Source organism: Oncorhynchus gorbuscha, linkage group LG11 (genome assembly GCF_021184085.1).
Source record: "Oncorhynchus gorbuscha isolate QuinsamMale2020 ecotype Even-year linkage group LG11, OgorEven_v1.0, whole genome shotgun sequence".
Classification (NCBI taxonomy): domain Eukaryota; kingdom Metazoa; phylum Chordata; class Actinopteri; order Salmoniformes; family Salmonidae; genus Oncorhynchus; species Oncorhynchus gorbuscha.
This window is the reverse complement of record NC_060183.1, coordinates 70996021-71017107: the sequence shown is the minus strand read 5'-3', so window position 1 is coordinate 71017107 and position 21087 is coordinate 70996021. Positions and strand designations below refer to the sequence as shown.

Sequence of the window (21087 nt, the reverse complement as noted above, 5' to 3'; positions counted from 1 at the left end):
CTCCTACCTTCCCTCTCCCATCCTTCCCGCTGCCAAAGCTCCCTCTGCCATCTCTCCATCTGCCATCCTTCCTTCTGCTATCCCTCCCTCTGCCATCCTTCCCTCTTCTATCCCTCCCTCTGCTATCCCTCCCTCTGCTATCCTTCCCTCTGCTATCCTTCCCTCTGCTATCCTTCCCTCTGCTATCCCTCCCTCTGCTATCCTTCCCTCTGCTACCCCTCTCTCTGCTATCCTTCCTTCTGCTATCCCTCCCTCTGCCATCCTTCCCTCTGCTATCCTTCCCTCTGCTATCCCTCCCTCTGCTATCCCTCCCTCTGCTATCCCTCCCTCTGCTATCCCTCCCTCTGCTATCCTTCCCTCTGCTATCCTTCCTTCTGCCATCCTTCCCTCTGCTATCCTTCCCTCTGCTATCCCTCCCTCTGCTATCCTTTCCTCTGCTATCCCTCCCTCTGCTATCCCTCCCTCTGCTATCCCTCCCTCTGCTATCCCTCCCTCTGCTATCCTTCCCTCTGCTATCCTTCCCCCTGCCATCCCTCCCCCTGCCATCCCTCCCTCTGCCATCCTTCCCTCTGCTATCCCTCCCCTCTGCTATCCTTCCCTCTGCTATCCCTCCCTCTGCTATCCCTCCCTCTGCTACCCCTCCCTGTGCTATCCCTCCCTCTGCTATCCTTCCCTCTGCTATCCTTCCCTCTGCTACCCCTCCCTGTGCTATCCTTCCCTCTGCTATCCCTCCCTCTGCTATCCCTCCCTCCTATCCCTCCCTCTGCTATCCTTCCCTCTGCTACCCCTCCCTGTGCTATCCTTCCCTCTGCTATCCCTCCCTCTGCTATCCTTCCCTCTGCTATCCCTCCCTCTGCCATCTGCCATCCCTCTGCTATCCCTCCCTCTGCTATCCTTCCCTCTGCTATCCCCTCTGCCATCCTTCCTCCTATCCCTCCCTCTGCTATCCCTGCCATCCTTCCCTCTGCCATCCCTCCCTCTGCCATCCCTCCCTCTCCTACCTTCCCTCTCCCATCCTTCCCGCTGCCAAAGCTCCTCTGCCATCTCTCCATCTGCCATCCTTCCTTCTGCTATCCCTCCCTCTGCCATCCTTCCCTCTTCTATCCCTCCCTCTGCTATCCTTCCCTCTGCTATCCCTCCCTCTGATATCCTTCCCTCTGCTACCCCTCCCTCTGCTATCCTTCCCCTGCTATCCCTCCCTCTGCCATCCCTCCCTCTGCCATCCTTCCCTCTGCTATCCCTCCCTCTGCTATCCTTCCCTCTTCTATCCCTCCCTCTGCTATCCTTCCCTCTGCTATCCCTCCCTCTGCTATCCCCCTCTGCTATCCTTCCCTCCCTCTGCTATCCTTCCCTCTGCTATCCTTCCCTCTGCTACCCCTCCCTCTGCCATCCTTCCCTCTGCTAAACTTCCCTCTGCTATCCCTCCCTCTGCTATCCCTCCCTCTGCCATCCCTCCCTCTGCCATCCCTCCCTCTGCCATCCCTCCCTCTGCCATCCTTCCCTCTGCTATCCCTACCTCTGCTATCCTTCCCTCTGCCATCCTTCCCTCTACTATCCGTCCCTCTGCTATCCCTCCCTCTGCCATCCTTCCCTCTGCTATCCCTCCCTCTGCCATCCTTTCCTTTTCTATCCCTCCCTCTGCCAGCCTTCCCTCTGCCATCCATCCCTCTGCTACTCCCCTCTGCTATCCCTCCCTCTGACATCCTTCCCTCTGCTACTCCCCTCTGCTATCCCTCCCTCTGACATCCTTCCCTCTGCCATCCCTCCCTCTGCCATCCCTCCCTCTGCCATCCCTCCCTCTGCTATCCCTCCCTCTGCCATCCCTCCCTCTGCCATCCCTCTCTCTGCTATCCCTCCCTCTGCCATCCCTCCCTCTGCAATCCCTCCCTCTGCCATCCCTCCCTCTGCCATCCCTCTGCCATCCTCCCTCTGCTATCCCTCTCTCTGCCATCGCTCCCTCTGCCATCCTTCCCTCTACCATCCTTCCTCTGCCATCCCTCCCTCTGCTATCCCTCCTCTGCTATCCCTCCTCTGCCATCCTCTGCCATCCTTCCTCTGCCATCCCTCCCTCTGCCATCCCTCCCTCTGCCATCCCTCCCTCTGCCATCCTTCCCTCTGCCATCCCTCCATCCCTCCCCTACCATCTTCCTTCTGCCATCCTCCCTCTGCTATCCCTCCTCTGCCATCGCTCCCTCTGCCATCCTTCCCTCTGCCATCCCTCCCTCTGCCATCCTTCCTTCTGCTATCCCTCCCTCTGCCATCCCTCCCTATCCTACCTTCCCTCTGCCATCCCTCCCTCTGCCATCCTTCCATCTGCCATCCCTCCTCTACCATCCTTCCTTCTGCCATCCCTCCTCTGCTATCCTCTCTCTGCCATCGCCCCTCTGCCATCCCTCCCTCTGCCATCCCTCCCTCTGCCATCCCTCCCTCTGCCATCCCTCCCTCTGCCATCCCTCCCTCTGCCATCCCTCCCTCTGCCATCCCTCCCTCTGCTATCCCTCCCTCTGCCATCCCTCCCTCTGCCATCCTTCCCTCTGCCATCCCTCCCTCTGCCATCCTTCCTTCTGCTATCCCTCCCTCTGCCATCCCTCCCTCTGCTATCCCTCTCTCTGCCATCCCTCCCTCTACCATCCTTCCTTCTGCCATCCCTCCCTCTGCTATCCCTCTCTCTGCCATCGCTCCCTCTGCCATCCTTCCCTCTGCCATCCCTCCCTCTGCCATCCTTCCTTCTGCTATCCCTCCTCTGCCATCCCTCCCTATCCCCTTCCCTCTGCCATCCCTCCCTCTGCCATCTTCCATCTGCCATCCTTCACTCTGCCATCCTTCCCTCTGCTATCCCCCCTCTGCCATCCTTCCCTCTGCTATACCTCCCTCTGCCATCCTTCCCTCTGCTATCCCTCTCCTACCTGCCTCTCCTACCTTCCCTCTGCCATCCTCACTCCCTCTGCTATCCCTCCTCTGCCATCCTTCCCTCTGCTATCCCTCCCTCTGCTACCCCTCTCTCTGCTATCCTTCCCTCTGCCATCCCTCCCTCTGCCATCCCTCCCTCTCCTACCTTCCCTCTGCCATCCCTCCCTCTGCCATCCTTCCATCTGCCATCCTTCTGCCATCCTTCCCTCCTATCCCCCTCTGCCATCCTTCCCTCTGCTATACCTCCCTCTGCCATCCTTCCCTCTGCTATCCTTCCCTCTGCTATCCTTCCCTCTGCCATCCCTCCCTCTGCTATGCCATCCTTCCCTCTGCTATCCCTCCCTCTGCCATCCTTCCCTCTGCTATCCCTCCCTCTGCTATCCTTCCCTCTGCCATCCTTCCCTCTGCCATCCCTCCTATCCCTCCCTCTGCCATCCCTCCCTCTGCCATCCCTCCCTCTGCCATCCCTCCCTCTTCCCTATCCCTCCCTCTGCTCATCCCTCCCTCTGCCATCCTTCCCCTCTGCTATCCCTCCCTCTGCCATCCTTCCCTCTGCCATCCTTCCCTCTGCTATCCCTCCCTCTGCTATCCCTCCCTCTGCTATCCTTCCCTCTGCTATCCTTCCCCTCTGCTATCCTTCCCTCTGCTATCCTTCCCTCTGCTATCCCTCCCTCTGCTATCCTTCCCCTCTGCTATCCCTCCCTCTGCTATCCCTCCCTCTGCCATCCCTCCCTCTGCCATCCCTCCCTCTGCTATCCCTCCCCTGCTATCCTTCCTCTGCCATCCTTCCCTCTGCCATCCCTCCCTCTGCCATCCCTCCCTCTGCCATCCTTCCCTCTGCTACCCCCGTCTGCTATCCTTCCCTCTGCTATCCTTCCCTCATACCCTTCCATCTGCTACCCTTCCCTCTGCTACCCTTCCCTCTGCTATCCATTCCCTCTGCTATCCCTCCTCTGCCATCCTTCCCTCTGCTACTCCCCTCTGCTATCCCTCCCTCTGCCATCCTTCCCCTGCTACTCCCTCTGCTATCCCTACCTCTGCTATCCCTACCTCTGCTATCCTTCCCTCTGCTACTCCCTCTGCTATCCCTCCCCTGCCATCCCCTCTGCTATCCCTCCCTCTGCCATCCTTCCCTCTGCTATCTGCTATCCCTCCCTCTGCCATCCTTCCCTCTGCCATCCCTCCCTCTGCCATCCTTCCTCTGCCATCCCTCCCTCTCCTATCCCTCTCCCATCCTTGCTATCCTTCTCTCCATCTGCCATCCTTCCTTCTGCTATCCCCCTCTGCCATCCTTCCCTCTTCTATCCCTCCCTCTGCTATCCCTCCCTCTGCTATCCTTCCCTCTGCTATCCTTCCCTCTGCTATCCTTCCCCTCTGCTATCCCTCCCTCTGCTATCCCTCCCTCTGCTATCCCTCTATCCTACCCCTCTCTGCTATCCTTCCTTCTGCTATCCCTCCCTCTGCCATCCTTCCCTCTGCTATCCTTCCCTCTGCTATCCCTCCCTCTGCTATCCCTCCCTCTGCTATCCCTCCCTCTGCTATCCCTCCCTCTGCTATCCTTCCTCTGCTACCCCCCTCTGCTATCCTTCCCTTCCCCTCTGCTATCCTTCCCTCTGCCTGTTATCCTTCCTCTGCTATCCCTCCCTCCTATCCCTCCCTCTGCTATCCCTCCCTCTGCTATCCTTCCCTCTGCTATCCTTCCCTCTGCTATCCTTCCCTCTGCATCCCTCCCCTGCCATCCCTCCCTCTGCCATCCTTCCCTCTGCTATCCCTCCCTCTGCTATCCCTCCCTCTGCTATCCTACCCCTCCCTGTGCTATCCTTCCCTCTGCCTATCCTTCCCTCTGCTATCCTTCCCTCTGCTATCCCTCCCTCTGCTATCCCTCCCTCTGCTATCCCTCCCTCTGCTATCCTTCCCTCTGCTACCCCTCCCTGTGCTATCCTTCCCTCTGCTATCCCTCCCTCTGCTATCCTTCCCTCTGCTATCCCTCCCTCTGCCATCCCTCCCTCTGCCATCCTCCCTCTGCCACCCCCTCCCTCTGCTATCCCTCCCTCTGCTATCCTTCCTCTGCCATCCTTCCCTCCTATCCCTCCCTCTGCTATCCCTCCCTCTGCCATCCCTCCCTCTGCCATCCCTCCCTCTCCCATCCTCTCCCCCTTCTGCCAAAGCTCCCTCTGCCATCTCTCCATCTGCCCTCTGCTATCCCTCCCTCTGCCATCCTTGCTATCCTCCCTCTGCTATCCTTCCCTCTCCCTCCCTCTGATATCCTTCCCTCTGCTACCCCTCCCTCTCTATCCTTCTGCTATCCCTCCCTCTGCCATCCCTCCCTCTGCCATCCTTCCCTCTGCTATCCCTCCCTCTGCTATCCTTCCCTCTTCTATCCCTCCCTCTGCTATCCCTCCCTCTGATATCCTTCCCTCTGCTATCCCTCCCTCTGCTATCCCTCTCTCTGCTATCCTTCCCTCTGCTACTATCCCCTCTGCTATCCCTCCCTCTGCTATCCTTCCCTCTGCTACCCCTCCCTCTGCCATCCTTCCCTCTGCTAAACTCCCTCTGCTATCCCTCCCTCTGCTATCCCTCCCTCTGCCATCCCTCCCTCTGCCATCCCTCCCTCTGCCATCCCTCCCTCTATCCCTCCCTCTGCCATCCTTCCCTCTGCTATCCCTACCTCTGCTATCCTATCCCGCTCTGCCATCCTTCCCTCTGCTATCCGTCCCTCTGCTATCCCTCCCTCTGCCATCCTTCCCTCTGCTATCCCTCCCTCTGCCATCCTTTCCTATTCTATCCCTCCCTCTCCTTCCCTCTGCCATCCATCCTTCCCTCTGACATCCTTCCCTCTGCTACTCCCCTCTGCTATCCCTCCCTCTGACATCCTTCCCTCTGCCTATCCCTCCCTCTGCCATCCCTCCCTCTGCCATCCCTCCCTCTGCTATCCCTCCCTCTGCTATCCCTCCCTCTGCCATCCCTCTATCCCCCCTCTGCTATCCCTCCCTCTGCTATCCCTCCCTCTGCTACTCCCCTCTGCTATCCCTCCCTCTGCCATCCTTCCCTGCCATCCCTCCCACTGCCATCCCTCCCTCTGCCATCCCTCCCTCTGCCATCCCTCCCTCTGCTATCCCTATCCCTCCCTCTGCTATCCCTCCCTCTGCCATCCCTCCCTCTGCCATCCCTCCCTCTGCCATCCCTCCCTCTGCCATCCCTCCCTCTGCCATCCCTCCCTCTGCTATCCCTCCCTCTGCCATCCCTCCCTCTGCCATCCCTCCCTCTGCCATCCCTCCCTCTGCCATCCCTCCCACTGCTATCCCTCCCTCTGCTATCCCTCCCTCTGCTATCCCTCCCTCTGCCATCCCTCCCTCTGCCATCCCTCCCTCTGCCATCCCTCCCTCTGCTATCCCTCTCTCTGCTATCCCTCCCTCTGCTATCCCTCCCTCTGCTATCCCTCCCTCTGCCATCCTTCCCTCTGCTATCCCTCCCTCTGCTATCCCTCCCTCTGCTATCCCTCCCTCTGCCATCCCTCCCTCTGCCATCCCTCCCTCTGCCATCCCTCCCTCTGCTATCCCTCCCTCTGCTATCCCTCCCTCTGCCATCCTTCCCTCTGCTACTCCCCTCTGCTATCCCTCCCACTGCTATCCCTCCCTCTGCTACTCCCCGCTGCTACAGCGAGGGTTTCAAGTGACACTAGAGGTGCACACAGAGTTAGTCTATGCAACTTATTATGACTTGTTTAACAAATCTTTACTCCTGAACTTATTTAGGCTTGTCATAACAAAGGATAAAATACTTATTGACTCAAGGCATTGCAGATTTTCAGTTTTAATTCATTTGTAAAAATGTCTAAAAACACAATTCCACTTTTACATTATGGGGTATTGTGTGTAGGGCAGTGACACAAAATCACAATTGAATCCATTTTAAATTAAGGTTGTAAAAACCAAATGTGGAAAAAGTCAAGGAGAGTGAATACTGTCTGAAGGTCCTGTATATTCCTATATAGAGCAGTTTGTCCAACTAGCTTAGCTGACATGTGTGCTGGCAAGGTTGCTAGACTTGACAAAATACAGACATTGCTTGAATTCTTAGGTTATGATACCAGTGTGGCAGTTGTACTAAGGCATAAATGTTCTTAAAGAATCAATGTGCATCATTAATTAAAATGACAATTTAACAGATAAAGAGATTATGCTTCGATATCGTTTTTTCTTCTTTTCACGTAGAATTAGGCATAATGATTATGCCTCTAGATTGCAGGAACAAGTTGTTTCAGATGTTTGAACAATTCTCAGATGGACCACCCCCACCCGATCCTCACATACTTTGTGCCCCCTCCAAAAGAATGGGTGCATGACACGCCTGTGTGTGTGTGTGTGTGTGTGTGTGTGTGTGTGTGTGTGTGTGTGTGTGTGTGTGTGTGTGTGTGTGTGTGTGTGTGTGTGTGTGTGTGTGTGTGTGTGTGTGTGTGTGTGTGTGTGTGTGTGTGTGTGTGTGTGTGTGTGTGTGTGTGTGTGTGTGTGTGTGTGTGTGAGAACCTTTGGTCTTTTCCAGTTTGTTCTCTCCACTGTCACACTTGGTGCGAACCAGCTGCCTCTCCTCCAAGCCTCTCTTGAGCATGCTCAGTCTGAACACATAGAGACGCGCATCCTTCCCTGGGAAACAACACAACAAAACATCCTCATTGAAGCTAATCTGGGGTTTGTGTTTCAGCCCAAAAGTAGCCCTGACATATAAAACGAAGGATAGCGATTGAGAAATGTAACCAGCTTCAAATGAATAAACACAGCTGTGGCCTGACTGACCATGAAATCAACATGTTATATATATGCAAATATTCCAGATTGGACATTTAATTTTTTTTTCCTAAATGTTGTTCTGTTTTCCATGTTTCTGTAATAGTCTCCCGCTGTAGGTAACCTGTAGTCTGTATCCACCCACAAACCACCTGTGTTCTGACACATGTAGCATGTTAAAGGCCAAATTTAGCTGTTTTTATTTCAATATCATATTATTTCTGGGTACCTTAATGTAATAGACTTTTTAGCAAAAAACTATTTATCAAGCAAGATTTTTGCTAAGACTGTCTGGAAAAGTCTGAGTAGGGAGGGGGAAACTGAGATCTAGCTGTTATTGGCCGAGAGGTTTGGAACTCACTTTGTTATTGGTCTATTAACCAATTTACTGCATGGTGATGTCACAATGGAATGCCGACTCTCCCACATATGCAAACCAACCAGCAACTATCAGGAAATAGCACTGATAAAAAAAATCATACTTTTCCAGTGATAGTTTCAATATAATATAAAACATATGAAAATCTGTATTTAAATCTCTATGGAATCCGAACACTGGTAGCAGCTCATTTAAAGAGATGCTCTGTCACAATTTAGTGAGTTCTGTCTGTCACTATTATGGTGCATGAATTATGGTGCATGTGACTGTCTATGTGTATGTCCGTCTGTTTCTCTCTTTCACTTGCTTCCTTCATATTTGTCTCTCTTTCTGTGTTCTTTCTCCCTCTCTCTGTGTTCTTTCTCCCTCTCTCTCTGTGTTCTTTCTCCCTCTCTCTGTGTTCTTTCTCCCTCTCTCTGTGTTCTTTCTCCCTCTCTCTGTGTTCTTTCTCCCTCTCTCTGTGTTCTTTCTCCTTCTCTCTCTGTGTTCTTTCTCCCTCTCTCTGTTCTTTCTCCCTCTCTCTGTGTTCTTTCTCCCTCTCTCTGTGTTCTTTCTCCCTCTCTCTGTGTTCTTTCTCCCTCTCTCTGTGTTCTTTCTCCCTCTCTCTGTGTTCTTTCTCCCTCTCTCTGTGTTCTTTCTCCCTCTCTCTGTGTTCTTTCTCCCTCTCTCTCTGTGTTCTTTCTCCCTCTCTCTGTGTTCTTTCTCCCTCTCTCTGTGTTCTTTCTCCCTCTCTCTGTTCTTTCTCCCTCTCTCTGTTCTTTCTCCTTCTCTCTCTCTGTGTTCTTTCTCCTTCTCTCTCTCTGTGTTCTTTCTCCTTCTCTCTCTCTGTGTTCTTTCTCCCTCTCTCTGTTCTTTCTCCCTCTCTCTGTTCTTTCTCCCTCTCTCTGTGTTCTTTCTCCCTCTCTCTGTTCTTTCTCCCTCTCTCTGTTCTTTCTCCCTCTCTCTGTGTTCTTTCTCCCTCTCTCTGTGTTCTTTCTCCCTCTCTCTGTGTTCTTTCTCCCTCTCTCTGTGTTCTTTCTCCCTCTCTCTGTTCTTTCTCCCTCTCTCTGTGTTCTTTCTCCCTCTCTCTGTGTTCTTTCTCCCTCTCTCTGTGTTCTTTCTCCTTCTCTCTCTCTGTTCTTTCTCCCTCTCTCTCTGTGTTCTTTCTCCCTCTCTCTGTGTTCTTTCTCCCTCTCTCTGTTCTTTCTCCCTCTCTCTGTGTTCTTTCTCCTTCTCTCTCTCTGTTCTTTCTCCCTTTCTCTGTGTGTTCTTTCTCCCTCTCTCTCTCTGTTCTTTCTCCCTCTCTCTCTGTGTTCTTTCTCCCTCTCTCTCTGTGTTCACACACACACACACACACACACACACACACACACACACACACACACACACACACACACACACACACACACACACACACACACACACACACACACACACACACACACACACACACACACACACACACACCAGTCTACAGGGGGAGGATGTGTATAGGTCAGCCCCCTCAGACCACAAAAGGAGATCAATGTGTTCTCTAGAGTGACTGAGAGACAAGTAAACACCCTAAAATACACAAGGAGAGGGATGGAGGTAGTGAGAAAGAGAGAGAGAGTGAGGGGATGGAGGAGGTGAGAAAGAGAGAGTGAGGGGGATGGAGGAGGTGAGAAGGAGAGAGAGAGTGAGGGGGATGGAGGTAGTGAGAAAGAGAGAGTGAGGGGGATGGAGGAGGTGAGAAAGAGAGAGTGAGGGGGATGGAGGAGGTGAGAAAGAGAGAGAGAGTGAGGGGGATGGAGGTAGTGAGAAAGAGAGAGTGAGGGGGATGGAGGAGGTGAGAAGGAGAGAGAGAGTGAGGGGGATGGAGGTAGTGAGAAAGAGAGAAAGTGAGGGGGATGGATGGATGGATGGAGGGAGGGAGGGAGGGGGAGGGAGAGATAGAGAGAGGGGGATGGATGGATGGATGGAAGGAGGGAGGGAGGTATGGAGAAAGAGAGGGAGAGAGAGGGAGAGAGAGGGAGGGATAGAGCTAGGGAGAAAGAGAGGGAGAGAGAGGGAGGGATGGAGGTAGGGAGAAAGAGAGAGAGGGGGTTAAGAAAAGTGGGTAGGAGTGGGAGGGAGCTAAATTAAAGAAGGGCTATAGAACAGGAGACAGAGAAGGTGAGGGAGAGAAAGAGGAGGAAGCAGATGAAAAAGAGGAGACAGATATGTAGGAATGGAGAAACTGTAGAAATGAAATGAAAGACAGTATGGAGGAATGGAGAAACTGTAGAAATAAAATGAAAGACAGTATGGAGGAATGGAGAAACAGTAGAAATGAAATGAAAGACAGTATGTAGGAATGGAGAAACAGTAGAAATGAAATGAAAGACAGTATGGAGGAATGGAGAAACTGTAGAAATGAAATGAAAGACAGTATGGAGGAATGGAGAAACAGTAGAAATGAAATGAAAGACAGTATGTAGGAATGGAGAAACAGTAGAAATGAAATGAAAGACAGTATGGAGGAATGGAGAAACTGTAGAAATGAAATGAAAGACAGTATGGAGGAATGGAGAAACAGTAGAAATGAAATGAAAGACAGTATGTAGGAATGGAGAAACAGTAGAAATGAAATGAAAGACAGTATGGAGGAATGGAGATACAGTATAAATGAAATGAAAGACAGTATGGAGGAATGGAGAAACAGTAGAAATGAAATGAAAGACAGTATGGAGGAATGGAGATACAGTAGAAATTAAATTAAAGACAGTATGGAGGAAAGCTGTTCAGTCTAACTAAGGATAGTACCCACCTTTGTCAGCCCTGGTGATGAGGAGGTCCTGAGGCTCTACAACGTGTATCTGTTTCACCACCATTGTCTTATCAAACACCTGCACTGGGGGCAGGACCTGGGCATCTACAAACACAACACCATAATAGTCTTATCAAACACCTGCACTGGGGGCAGGACCTGTTATCTACAAACACAACACTATAATAGTCTTATCACACACCTGCACTGTGGACAGGACCTGTTATCTACAAACACAACACTATAATAGTCTTATCACACACCTGCACTGTGGACAGGACCTGTTATCTACAAACACAACACTATAATAGTCTTATCACACACCTGCACTGTGGACAGGACCTGTTATCTACAAACACAACACTATAATAGTCTTATCACACACCTGCACTGTGGACAGGACCTGGGCATCTACAAACACAACACTATAATAGTCTTATCACACACCTGCACTGTGGACAGGACCTGGGCATCTACAAACACAACACTATAATAGTCTTATCACACACCTGCACTGTGGACAGGACCTGGGCATCTACAAACACAACACTATAATAGTCTTATCACACACCTGCACTGGGGGCAGGACCTGGGCATCTACAAACACAACACTATAATAGTCTTATCACACACCTGCACTGTGGACAGGACCTGGGCATCTACAAACACAACACTATAATAGTCTTATCACACACCTGCACTGTGGACAGGACCTGTTATCTACAAACACAACACTATAATAGTCTTATCACACACCTGCACTGTGGACAGGACCTGTTATCTACAAACACAACACTATAATAGTCTTATCACACACCTGCACTGTGGACAGGACCTGTTATCTACAAACACAACACAACAGAACACCATAGTAATTTCTCTGTTGGTTAATCAGCACCAGCCAGTATTATTAGTGGCTCTTACCAGCTGTTAATAAAAACACTGATATTGTTGCTGCAATAATGAAACCATTGGCTGATATAGTTGGCTGAGAGGTGATGTAGCACTGAATGGGGAGAGTTGAGTATGTTACACTCACCTGGGTTTGAAAGAAGTGGATCAACAGCTGAAATATAGGGACATTATAACAGTAAGAATTTGACTTTCAGATTACAATTACATCAATGCTGATTGAATCATTGACATCGCTGCTGCTCCAGTTACAACTGTTCTCCCTGCGGCTATGGAACCCTGACCTGTTCACCAGACGTGCTACCTGTCCCTGACCTGTTCACCAGACGTGCTACCTGTCCCTGACCTGTTCACCAGACGTGCTACCTGTCCCAGACCTGTTCACCAGACGTGCTACCTGTCCCAGACTTGTTCACCAGATGTGCTACCTGTCCCAGACCTGTTCACCAGACGTGCTACCTGTCCCAGACCTGTTCACCAGACGTGCTACCTGTCCCAGACCTGTTCACCAGACGTGCTACCTGTCTCTGACCTGTTCACCGTACGTGCTACCTGTCCCTGACCTGTTCACCAGACGTGCTACCTGTCCCAGACCTGTTCACCGGACGTGCAACCTGTCCCAGACCTGTTCACCGGACGTGCTACCTGTCCCAGACCTGTACATCGGACGTGCTACCTGTCCCAGACCTGTTCACCGTACGTGCTACCTGTCCCAGACTTGTTCACCAGACGTGCTACCTGTCCCAGACCTGTTCACCAGACGTGCTACCTGTCCCAGACCTGTTCACCAGACGTGCTACCTGTCCCAGACTTGTTCACCAGACGTGCTACCTGTCCCAGACCTGTTCACCAGACGTGCTACCTGTCCCAGACCTGTTCACCAGACGTGCTACCTGTCCCAGACCTGTTCACCAGACGTGCTACCTGTCCCAGACCTGTTCACCAGACGTGCTACCTGTCCCAGACCTGTTCACCAGACGTGCTACCTGTCCCAGACCTGTTCACCAGACGTGCTACCTGTCCCAGACCTGTTCACCAGACGTGCTACCTGTCTCTGACCTGTTCACCGGACGTGCTACCTGTCCCTGACCTGTTCACCAGACGTGCTACCTGTCCCAGACCTGTTCACCGGACGTGCAACCTGTCCCAGACCTGTTCACCGGACGTGCTACCTGTCCCAGACCTGTACATCGGACGTGCTACCTGTCCCAGACCTGTTCACCGGACGTGCTACCTGTCCTTGACCTGTTCACCGGACGTTCCACCTGTCCCTGACCTGTTCACCGGACGTGCAACCTGTCCCAGATCTGTTCACCGGACGTGCTACCTGTCCCTGACCTGTTCACCAGACGTGCTACCTGTCCCTGACCTGTTCACCGGACGTGCTACCTGTCCCTGACCTGTTCACCGGACGTGCTATCTTGTCCCTGACCTGTTCACCGGACGTGCTACCTGTCCCTGACCTGTTCACCGGACGTGCTACCTGTCCCTGACCTGTTCACCGGACGTGCTACCTGTCCCTGACCTGTTCACCGGACGTGCTACCTGTCCCTGACCTGTTCACCAGACGTGCTACCTGTCCCTGACCTGTTCACCGGACGTGCTACCTGTCCCTGACCTGTTCACCGGACGTGCTACCTGTCCCTGACCTGTTCACCGGACGTGCTACCTTGTCCCTGACCTGTTCACCGGACGTGCTACCTTGTCCCTGACCTGTTCACCGGACGTGTACCTTGTCCCTGACCTGTTCACCGGACGTGCTACCTTGTCCCTGACCTGTTCACCGGACGTGCTACCTTGTCCCTGACCTGTTCACCGGACGTGCTACCTGTCCCTGACCTGTTCACCGGACGTGCTACCTTGTCCCTGACCTGTTCACCGGACGTGCTACCTTGTCCCTGACCTGCTGTTTTCGACTCTCTCTACTGCACCTGCTGTCTCTAACTCTGAATGATCGGCTATGAAAAGTCAACTGTTGTTTACTCCTGAGGTGCTGACTTGTTGCATCCTCTACAACCACTGTGATTATTATTATCTGACCCTGCTGGTCATCTATGAACGTTTCAACATCTTGGCCATGTTCTGTTATCATCTCCACCCGGCACAAACAGAAGAGGACTGGCCACCCAGTCCTGCCTTTCTAGGGAGTTTTTCCTAGCCACCAAGGCGTCTACATCTGCATTGCTTGCTGTTTGGGGTTTTATGCTGGGTTTCTGTACAAGCACTTCATGACATCGGCTGATGTAAAAAGGGCTTTATAAATACATTTGATTGATTGATTGATATTCATGGCTAAGTGATAATTGAATAATGCATAGGACAGTGATAATCAAACACAATCCACTTTATTCATGAAGCACTTCCATTTGAAATCCTCAAAGTGTGTGTGTGTGTGTGATGACCTCACCATCTATCATCATGACCCCTGCTGCTTCCGTGGCGACCAGCAGAGACTGACCCCAGGAGTCAGCACACACTGTCTCATAGGGAAACGTACTGCAGAATGACTGGGACTCCCACGGCTGTAACACACACACACGCACACAATTCTGAGGATGCAAGGAAAACACAACAGGTATAACAACAGGCCTGTATGGTATGGCACGCTACAGTATGGAGGGTTCAGTTAAATCACCTCTTTTCTACACAGGCCTGTAGTGACCAGACTGGTTGGGGCGTCTCCTCTGACAATGGTCTTCAGCTTTAGTGCCTGGACAACAGGGAGAGAGTCGTAGTGACTGTGTGAGTGTGTGTGTAAAATATAGAGAGAAAGAGAGAGAGAGGTAGAGAAAGAGAAATAGAGAGCGAGAGGTGAGAGAGAAAGAGTGACAGACAGACAGAGAGAGAAATAGAGAGAGAGAGATAAAGAGAGAGAGAGAGAGAGAGGTAGAGAAAGAGAAATAAAGAGAGAGGTGAGAGAGAGAAAGAGAGACAGACATACAGACAGAGAGAGAAATAGAGAGAGAGAAAGAGAGAGAGAGAAAGAAGAGAGGTAGAAAACAGACAGACAGACAGACAGACAGACAGACAGACAGACAGACAGACAGACAGACAGACAGACAGACAGACAGACAGACAGACAGACAGACAGACAGACAGACAGAGAGAGATAAAGAGACAGAGAGAGAGATAAAGAGAGAGAGAGAAAGAGAGAGAGAGATAAAGAGAGAGAGAGAAATAGAGAGAGAGATAAAGAGAGAGAGAGAAATAGAGAGAGAGAGAAATAGAGAGAGAGATAAAGAGAGAGAGAGAGAGATAAAGAGAGAGAGAGAGATGGCCTTCTATGCCATCAAAAGGAACATAACATTTGACATACCAATTAGAATCTGGCTAAAAATACTTGAATCAGTTATAGAACCCAATGCCCTTTATGGTTGTGAGGTCTGGGGTCTACTCCCCAATCAAGAATTCACAAAATGGGACAAACTCCAAATTGAGACTCCCCATGCAGAATTATTTTTCTGCAAAAATATCCTCCATGTACAGTGTAAAACATCAAATAATGCAGAGGACAATTAGGCCGATACCTGCTTATTATCAAAATCCAGAAAAGAGACGGTAAATTCTACAACCACCTAAAAGGAAGTGATTGTAACGGCATTAGTCTGTTGAAGAAAGAGAGTCGGACCGAAATGCAGCAGCGTGTTGGTTACTCATGACTTTAATGAACTGAATCGCGGTACATGAAATAACTGAAATACTAAATACAAAAACAACAGAACGGACCGTGAAACTAATTACAACCTATCTGGTGACTACAACACAGAGACAGGAACAAACACCCATGAAGTACAAAGAGAAACTCAGGCTGCCTAAATACGGTTCCCAATCAGAGACAACGATAAGCACCTGACTCTAATTGAGAATCGCCTCAGGCAGCCAAGCCTATACAACACCCCTAATCAGCCGCGATCCCAAATACTACAAACCCCAATACGAAAACAACATATAAACCCATGTCACACCCTGGCCTACCCAAACATATAACAAAAACACTAAATACAATGACCAAGGCGTGACAGTGATTCCCAAACCTTCTATAAGTATAATTTGCATTGTGTGGCCCCCCCCAACCCCTCTTTTATGCTGTTGCTGCTCTCTGTTTATCATATATGCATAGTCACTTTAACTATACATTCATGTACATACTACGTCAATTGGCCCGACCAACCAGTGCTCCCGCACATTGGCTAACCGGGCTATCTGCATTGTGTCCCGCCACCCACCAACTCCTCTTTTACGCTACTGCTACTCTCTGTTCATCATATATGCATTGTCACTTTAACCGTATCTACATGTACATACTACCTCAATCAGCCTGACTAACCGGTGTCTGTATGTAGCCCCTCTACTTTTAGAGCCTTGTTACTGTATATAGTCTGTCATTTTACTGTTGTTTTATTTCTTTACTTAACTATTGTTCACCTAATACCTTTTTTGCACTGTTGGTTAGAGCCTGTAAGTTAGCAGTTCACTGTTGGTTAGAGCCTGTAAGTTAGCAGTTCACTGTTGGTTAGAGCCTGTAAGTTAGCAGTTCACTGTTGGTTAGAGCCTGTAAGTAAGCAGTTCACTGTTGGTTAGAGCCTGTAAGTTAGCAGTTCACTGTTGGTTAGAGCCTGTAAGTAAGCAGTTCACTGTTGGTTAGAGCCTGTAAGTTAGCAGTTCACTGTTGGTTAGAGCCTGTAAGTTAGCAGTTCACTGTTGGTTAGAGCCTGTAAGTAAGCAGTTCACTGTTGGTTAGAGCCTGTAAGTAAGCAGTTCACTGTTGGTTAGAGCCTGTAAGTAAGCAGTTCACTGTTGGTTAGAGCCTGTAAGTAAGCAGTTCACTGTTGGTTAGAGCCTGTAAGTAAGCAGTTCACTGTTGGTTAGAGCCTGTAAGTAAGCAGTTCACTGTTGGTTAGAGCCTGTAAGTAAGCAGTTCACTGTTGGTTAGAGCCTGTAAGTTAGCAGTTCACTGTTGGTTAGAGCCTGTAAGTAAGCAGTTCACTGTTGGTTAGAGCCTGTAAGTAAGCAGTTCACTGTTGGTTAGAGCCTGTAAGTAAGCAGTTCACTGTTGTATTCGGTGCACATGACAAATAAACTTTGATTTGATTTGATTATTTAAAAAAACATTTCTCCCCAATTTCGTGTTTTCCTATTGGTAGTTACAGTCTTGTCTCATCGCTTCAACTTCCCGTACAGACTCAGAAGAGGCGAAGGTCGAGAGGCGTGCGTCCTCCAAAACACGACCCAACCGAGCCGCACTGCTTCTTGACACAATGCCCGCTTAACCCGGAAGCCAGCCGCACCAATGTGTCGGAGGAAACACCGTACACCTGGCGACCGTGTCAACGTGCATGTGCCTGGCCCGGCACAGGAGTTGCTAGACCGCGATGGGACAAGGACAACCCTGCCGGAAAAACCCTCCCCTATCCCGGACGACACTGGGCCAATTGTGCACCGCCCCATGGGTCTCCCAGTCGTGTCCGGCTGCGACAGAGCCTGGCCTCGAACCAGGATCTCTAGAGGCACAGCTAGCAAGTGCGATACAATGCCTGTGACTGGCCCTAAACAGAGAGTGCACCGTGGCAGAATACCTGACCACTGTGACTGACCCAAACTTAAGGAAAGCTTTGACTATGTACAAACTCAATGAGCATAAAGAGAGAAGACATGCTATGTGCTCTTTTGCCCACAAGATGAGGTGGGAACTGAGCTGCACTTCCTAACCTCCTGCCAAATGTATGGCCATATTAGAGACACATATTTCCCTCAGATTACACAGACCCACAAAGAATTCGAAAAACAAATCCTATTTTGATAAACTCCCATATCTATTGGGTGAAATACTTTAGTTTTCCATCATAGCAGCAAGATTTGTGACCTGTTGCCACAAGAAAAGGGCAGCCAGTGAAGAACAAACACCATTGTAAATACAACACATATTAATGTTGATTTATTCTCCCTTTGATACTTTAACTATTTGTACATCATTACAACACTGTAGATATACATAATAGGACAATTGAAATGTCTTTATTCTTTTTGTAAGTGTACTGTTATATTGTTTATTTCACTTTTGTTTATTATCTATTTCACTTTCTTTGGCAATAAAATAAAGGGTACACTTAAACAACACAATGTAACTCCAAGTCAATGTAAACATTGAACTTGCTCCGGTGCATTCTGTCGTTGTGACTTTTTGGATTGTCCTAGCTGTGTGTTAGTGTGGGTGTACTGTATGTCCTAGCTGTGTGTGTGTTAGTGTGGGTGTACTGTATGTCCTAGCTGTTTGTGTGTTAGTGTGGGTGTACTGTATGTCCTAGCTGTGTGTTAGTGTGGGTGTACTGTATGTCCTAGCTGTGTGTGTGTTAGTGTGGGTGTACTGTATGTCCTAGCTGTGTGTTAGTGTGGGTGTACTGTATGTCCTAGCTGTGTGTGTGTTAGTGTGGGTGTACTGTATGTCCTAGCTGTGTGTGTGTTAGTGTGGGTGTACTGTATGTCCTAGCTGTGTGTGTGTTAGTGTGGGTGTACTGTATGTCCTAGCTGTGTGTTAGTGTGGGTGTACTGTATGTCCTAGCTGTGTGTGTGTTAGTGTGGGTGTACTGTATGTCCTAGCTGTGTGTTAGTGTGGGTGTACTGTATGTCCTAGCTGTGTGTGTGTTAGTGTGGGTGTACTGTATGTCCTAGCTGTTTGTGTGTTAGTGTGGGTGTACTGTATGTCCTAGCTGTGTGTGTGTTAGTGTGGGTGTACTGTATGTCCTAGCTGTGTGTTAGTGTGGGTGTACTGTATGTCCTAGCTGTGTGTGTGTTAGTGTGGGTGTACTGTATGTCCTAGCTGTGTGTGTGTTAGTGTGGGTGTACTGTATGTCCTAGCTGTTTGTGTGTTAGTGTGGGTGTACTGTATGTCCTAGCTGTGTGTTAGTGTGGGTGTACTGTATGTCCTGTGTGTTAGTGTGGGTGTACTGTATGTCCTAGCTGTGTGTGTGTTAGTGTGGGTGTACTGTATGTCCTAGCTGTTTGTGTGTTAGTGTGGGTGTACTGTATGTCCTAGCTGTGTGTTAGTGTGGGTGTACTGTATGTCCTAGCTGTGTGTTAGTGTGGGTGTACTGTATGTCCTAGCTGTGTGTTAGTGTGGGTGTACTGTATGTCCTAGCTGTGTGTGTGTTAGTGTGGGTGTACTGTATGTCCTAGCTGTGTGTTAGTGTGGGTGTACTGTATGTCCTAGCTGTGTGTGTGTTAGTGTGGGTGTACTGTATGTCCTAGCTGTGTGTGTGTTAGTGTGGGTGTACTGTATGTCCTAGCTGTTTGTGTGTTAGTGTGGGTGTACTGTATGTCCTAGCTGTGTGTTAGTGTGGGTGTACTGTATGTCCTGTGTGTTAGTGTGGGTGTACTGTATGTCCTAGCTGTGTGTGTGTTAGTGTGGGTGTACTGTATGTCCTAGCTGTTTGTGTGTTAGTGTGGGTGTACTGTATGTCCTAGCTGTGTGTTAGTGTGGGTGTACTGTATGTCCTAGCTGTGTGTTAGTGTGGGTGTACTGTATGTCCTAGCTGTGTGTTAGTGTGGGTGTACTGTATGTCCTAGCTGTGTGTGTGTTAGTGTGGGTGTACTGTATGTCCTAGCTGTGTGTGTGTTAGTGTGGGTGTACTGTATGTCCTAGCTGTGTGTGTGTTAGTGTGGGTGTACTGTATGTCCTAGCTGTGTGTGTGTTAGTGTGGGTGTACTGTATGTCCTAGCTGTGTGTGTGTGTGTGTGTTAGTGTGGGTGTACTGTATGTCCTAGCTGTGTGTGTGTGTGTGTGTTAGTGTGGGTGTACTGTATGTCCTAGCTGTGTGTGTGTTAGTGTGGGTGTACTGTATGTCCTAGCTGTGTGTGTGTTAGTGTGGGTGTACTGTATGTCCTAGCTGTTTGTGTGTTAGTGTGGGTGTACTGTATGTCCTAGCTGTGTGTTAGTGTGGGTGTACTGTATGTCCTGTGTGTTAGTGTGGGTGTACTGTATGTCCTAGCTGTGTGTGTGTTAGTGTGGGTGTACTGTATGTCCTAGCTGTTTGTGTGTTAGTGTGGGTGTACTGTATGTCCTAGCTGTGTGTTAGTGTGGGTGTACTGTATGTCCTAGCTGTGTGTTAGTGTGGGTGTACTGTATGTCCTAGCTGTGTGTTAGTGTGGGTGTACTGTATGTCCTAGCTGTGTGTGTGTTAGTGTGGGTGTACTGTATGTCCTAGCTGTGTGTGTGTTAGTGTGGTGTGTACTGTATGTCCTAGCTGTGTGTGTGTTAGTGTGGGTGTACTGTATGTCCTAGCTGTGTGTGTGTGTGTGTGTGTTAGTGTGGGTGTACTGTATGTCCTAGCTGTGTGTGTGTTAGTGTGGGTGTACTGTATGTCCTAGCTGTGTGTGTGTTAGTGTGGGTGTACTGTATGTCCTAGCTGTGTGTGTTAGTGTGGGTGTACTGTATGTCCTAGCTGTGTGTGTGTGTGTGTGTTAGTGTGGGTGTACTGTATGTCCTAGCTGTGTGTGTGTTAGTGTGGGTGTACTGTATGTCCTAGCTGTGTGTGTTAGTGTGGGTGTACTGAATGTCCTAGCTGTGTGTGTTTGTGTGTTAGTGTGGGTGTACTGTATGTCCTAGCTGTTTGTGTGTTAGTGTGGGTGTACTGTATGTCCTAGCTGTTTGTGTGTTAGTGTGGGTGTACTGTATGTCCTAGCTGTTTGTGTGTTAGTGTGGGTGTACTGTATGTCCTAGCTGTGTGTGTGTTAGTGTGGGTGTACTGTATGTCCTAGCTGTGTGTGTGTTAGTGTGGGTGTACTGTATGTCCTAGCTGTGTGTGTGTTAGTGTGGGTGTCCTAGCTGTGTGTGTGTTAGTGTGGGTGTACTGTATGTCCTAGCTGTGTGTGTGTTAGTGTGGGTGTACTGTATGTCCTAGCTGTGTGTGAGTTAGTGTGGGATGTACTGTATGTCCTAGCTGTGTGTGTGTTAGTGTGGGTGTACTGTATGTCTGTTAAGTCGCGCGTTTGGGTCCTAGCTGTGTGTGTGTTAGTGTGGGTGTACTGTATGTCCTAGCTGTGTGTGTGTTAGTGTGGGTGTACTGTGGAGAATGTCCTAGCTGTGTGTGTGTTAGTGTGGGTGTACTGTATGTCCTAGCTGTGTGTGTGTTAGTGTGGGTGTACTGTATGTCCTAGCTGTGTGTGTGTTAGTGTGGGTGTACTGTATGTCCTAGCTGTGTGTGTGTTAGTGTGGGTGTACTGTATGTCCTAGCTGTGTGTGTGTTAGTGTGGGTGTACTGTATGTCCTAGCTGTGTGTGTGTTAGTGTGGGTGTACTGTATGTCCTAGCTGTGTGTGTTAGTGTGGGTGTACTGGACA

General features: G+C 50.0%; 1 protein-coding gene across 1 annotated transcript in view; it reads right to left on the bottom strand.

The window, feature by feature from the left end:
* Positions 1–21087, bottom strand: part of garnl3 (GTPase activating Rap/RanGAP domain like 3) — a 218869-nt gene that overhangs the window by 44219 nt on the left and 153563 nt on the right. Inside the window, 4 exon segments of the mRNA XM_046290303.1 lie at positions 7437–7553; positions 10841–10945; positions 14160–14274; positions 14388–14462. Coding sequence (XP_046146259.1) covers positions 7437–7553; positions 10841–10945; positions 14160–14274; positions 14388–14462 — 412 coding nt within the window.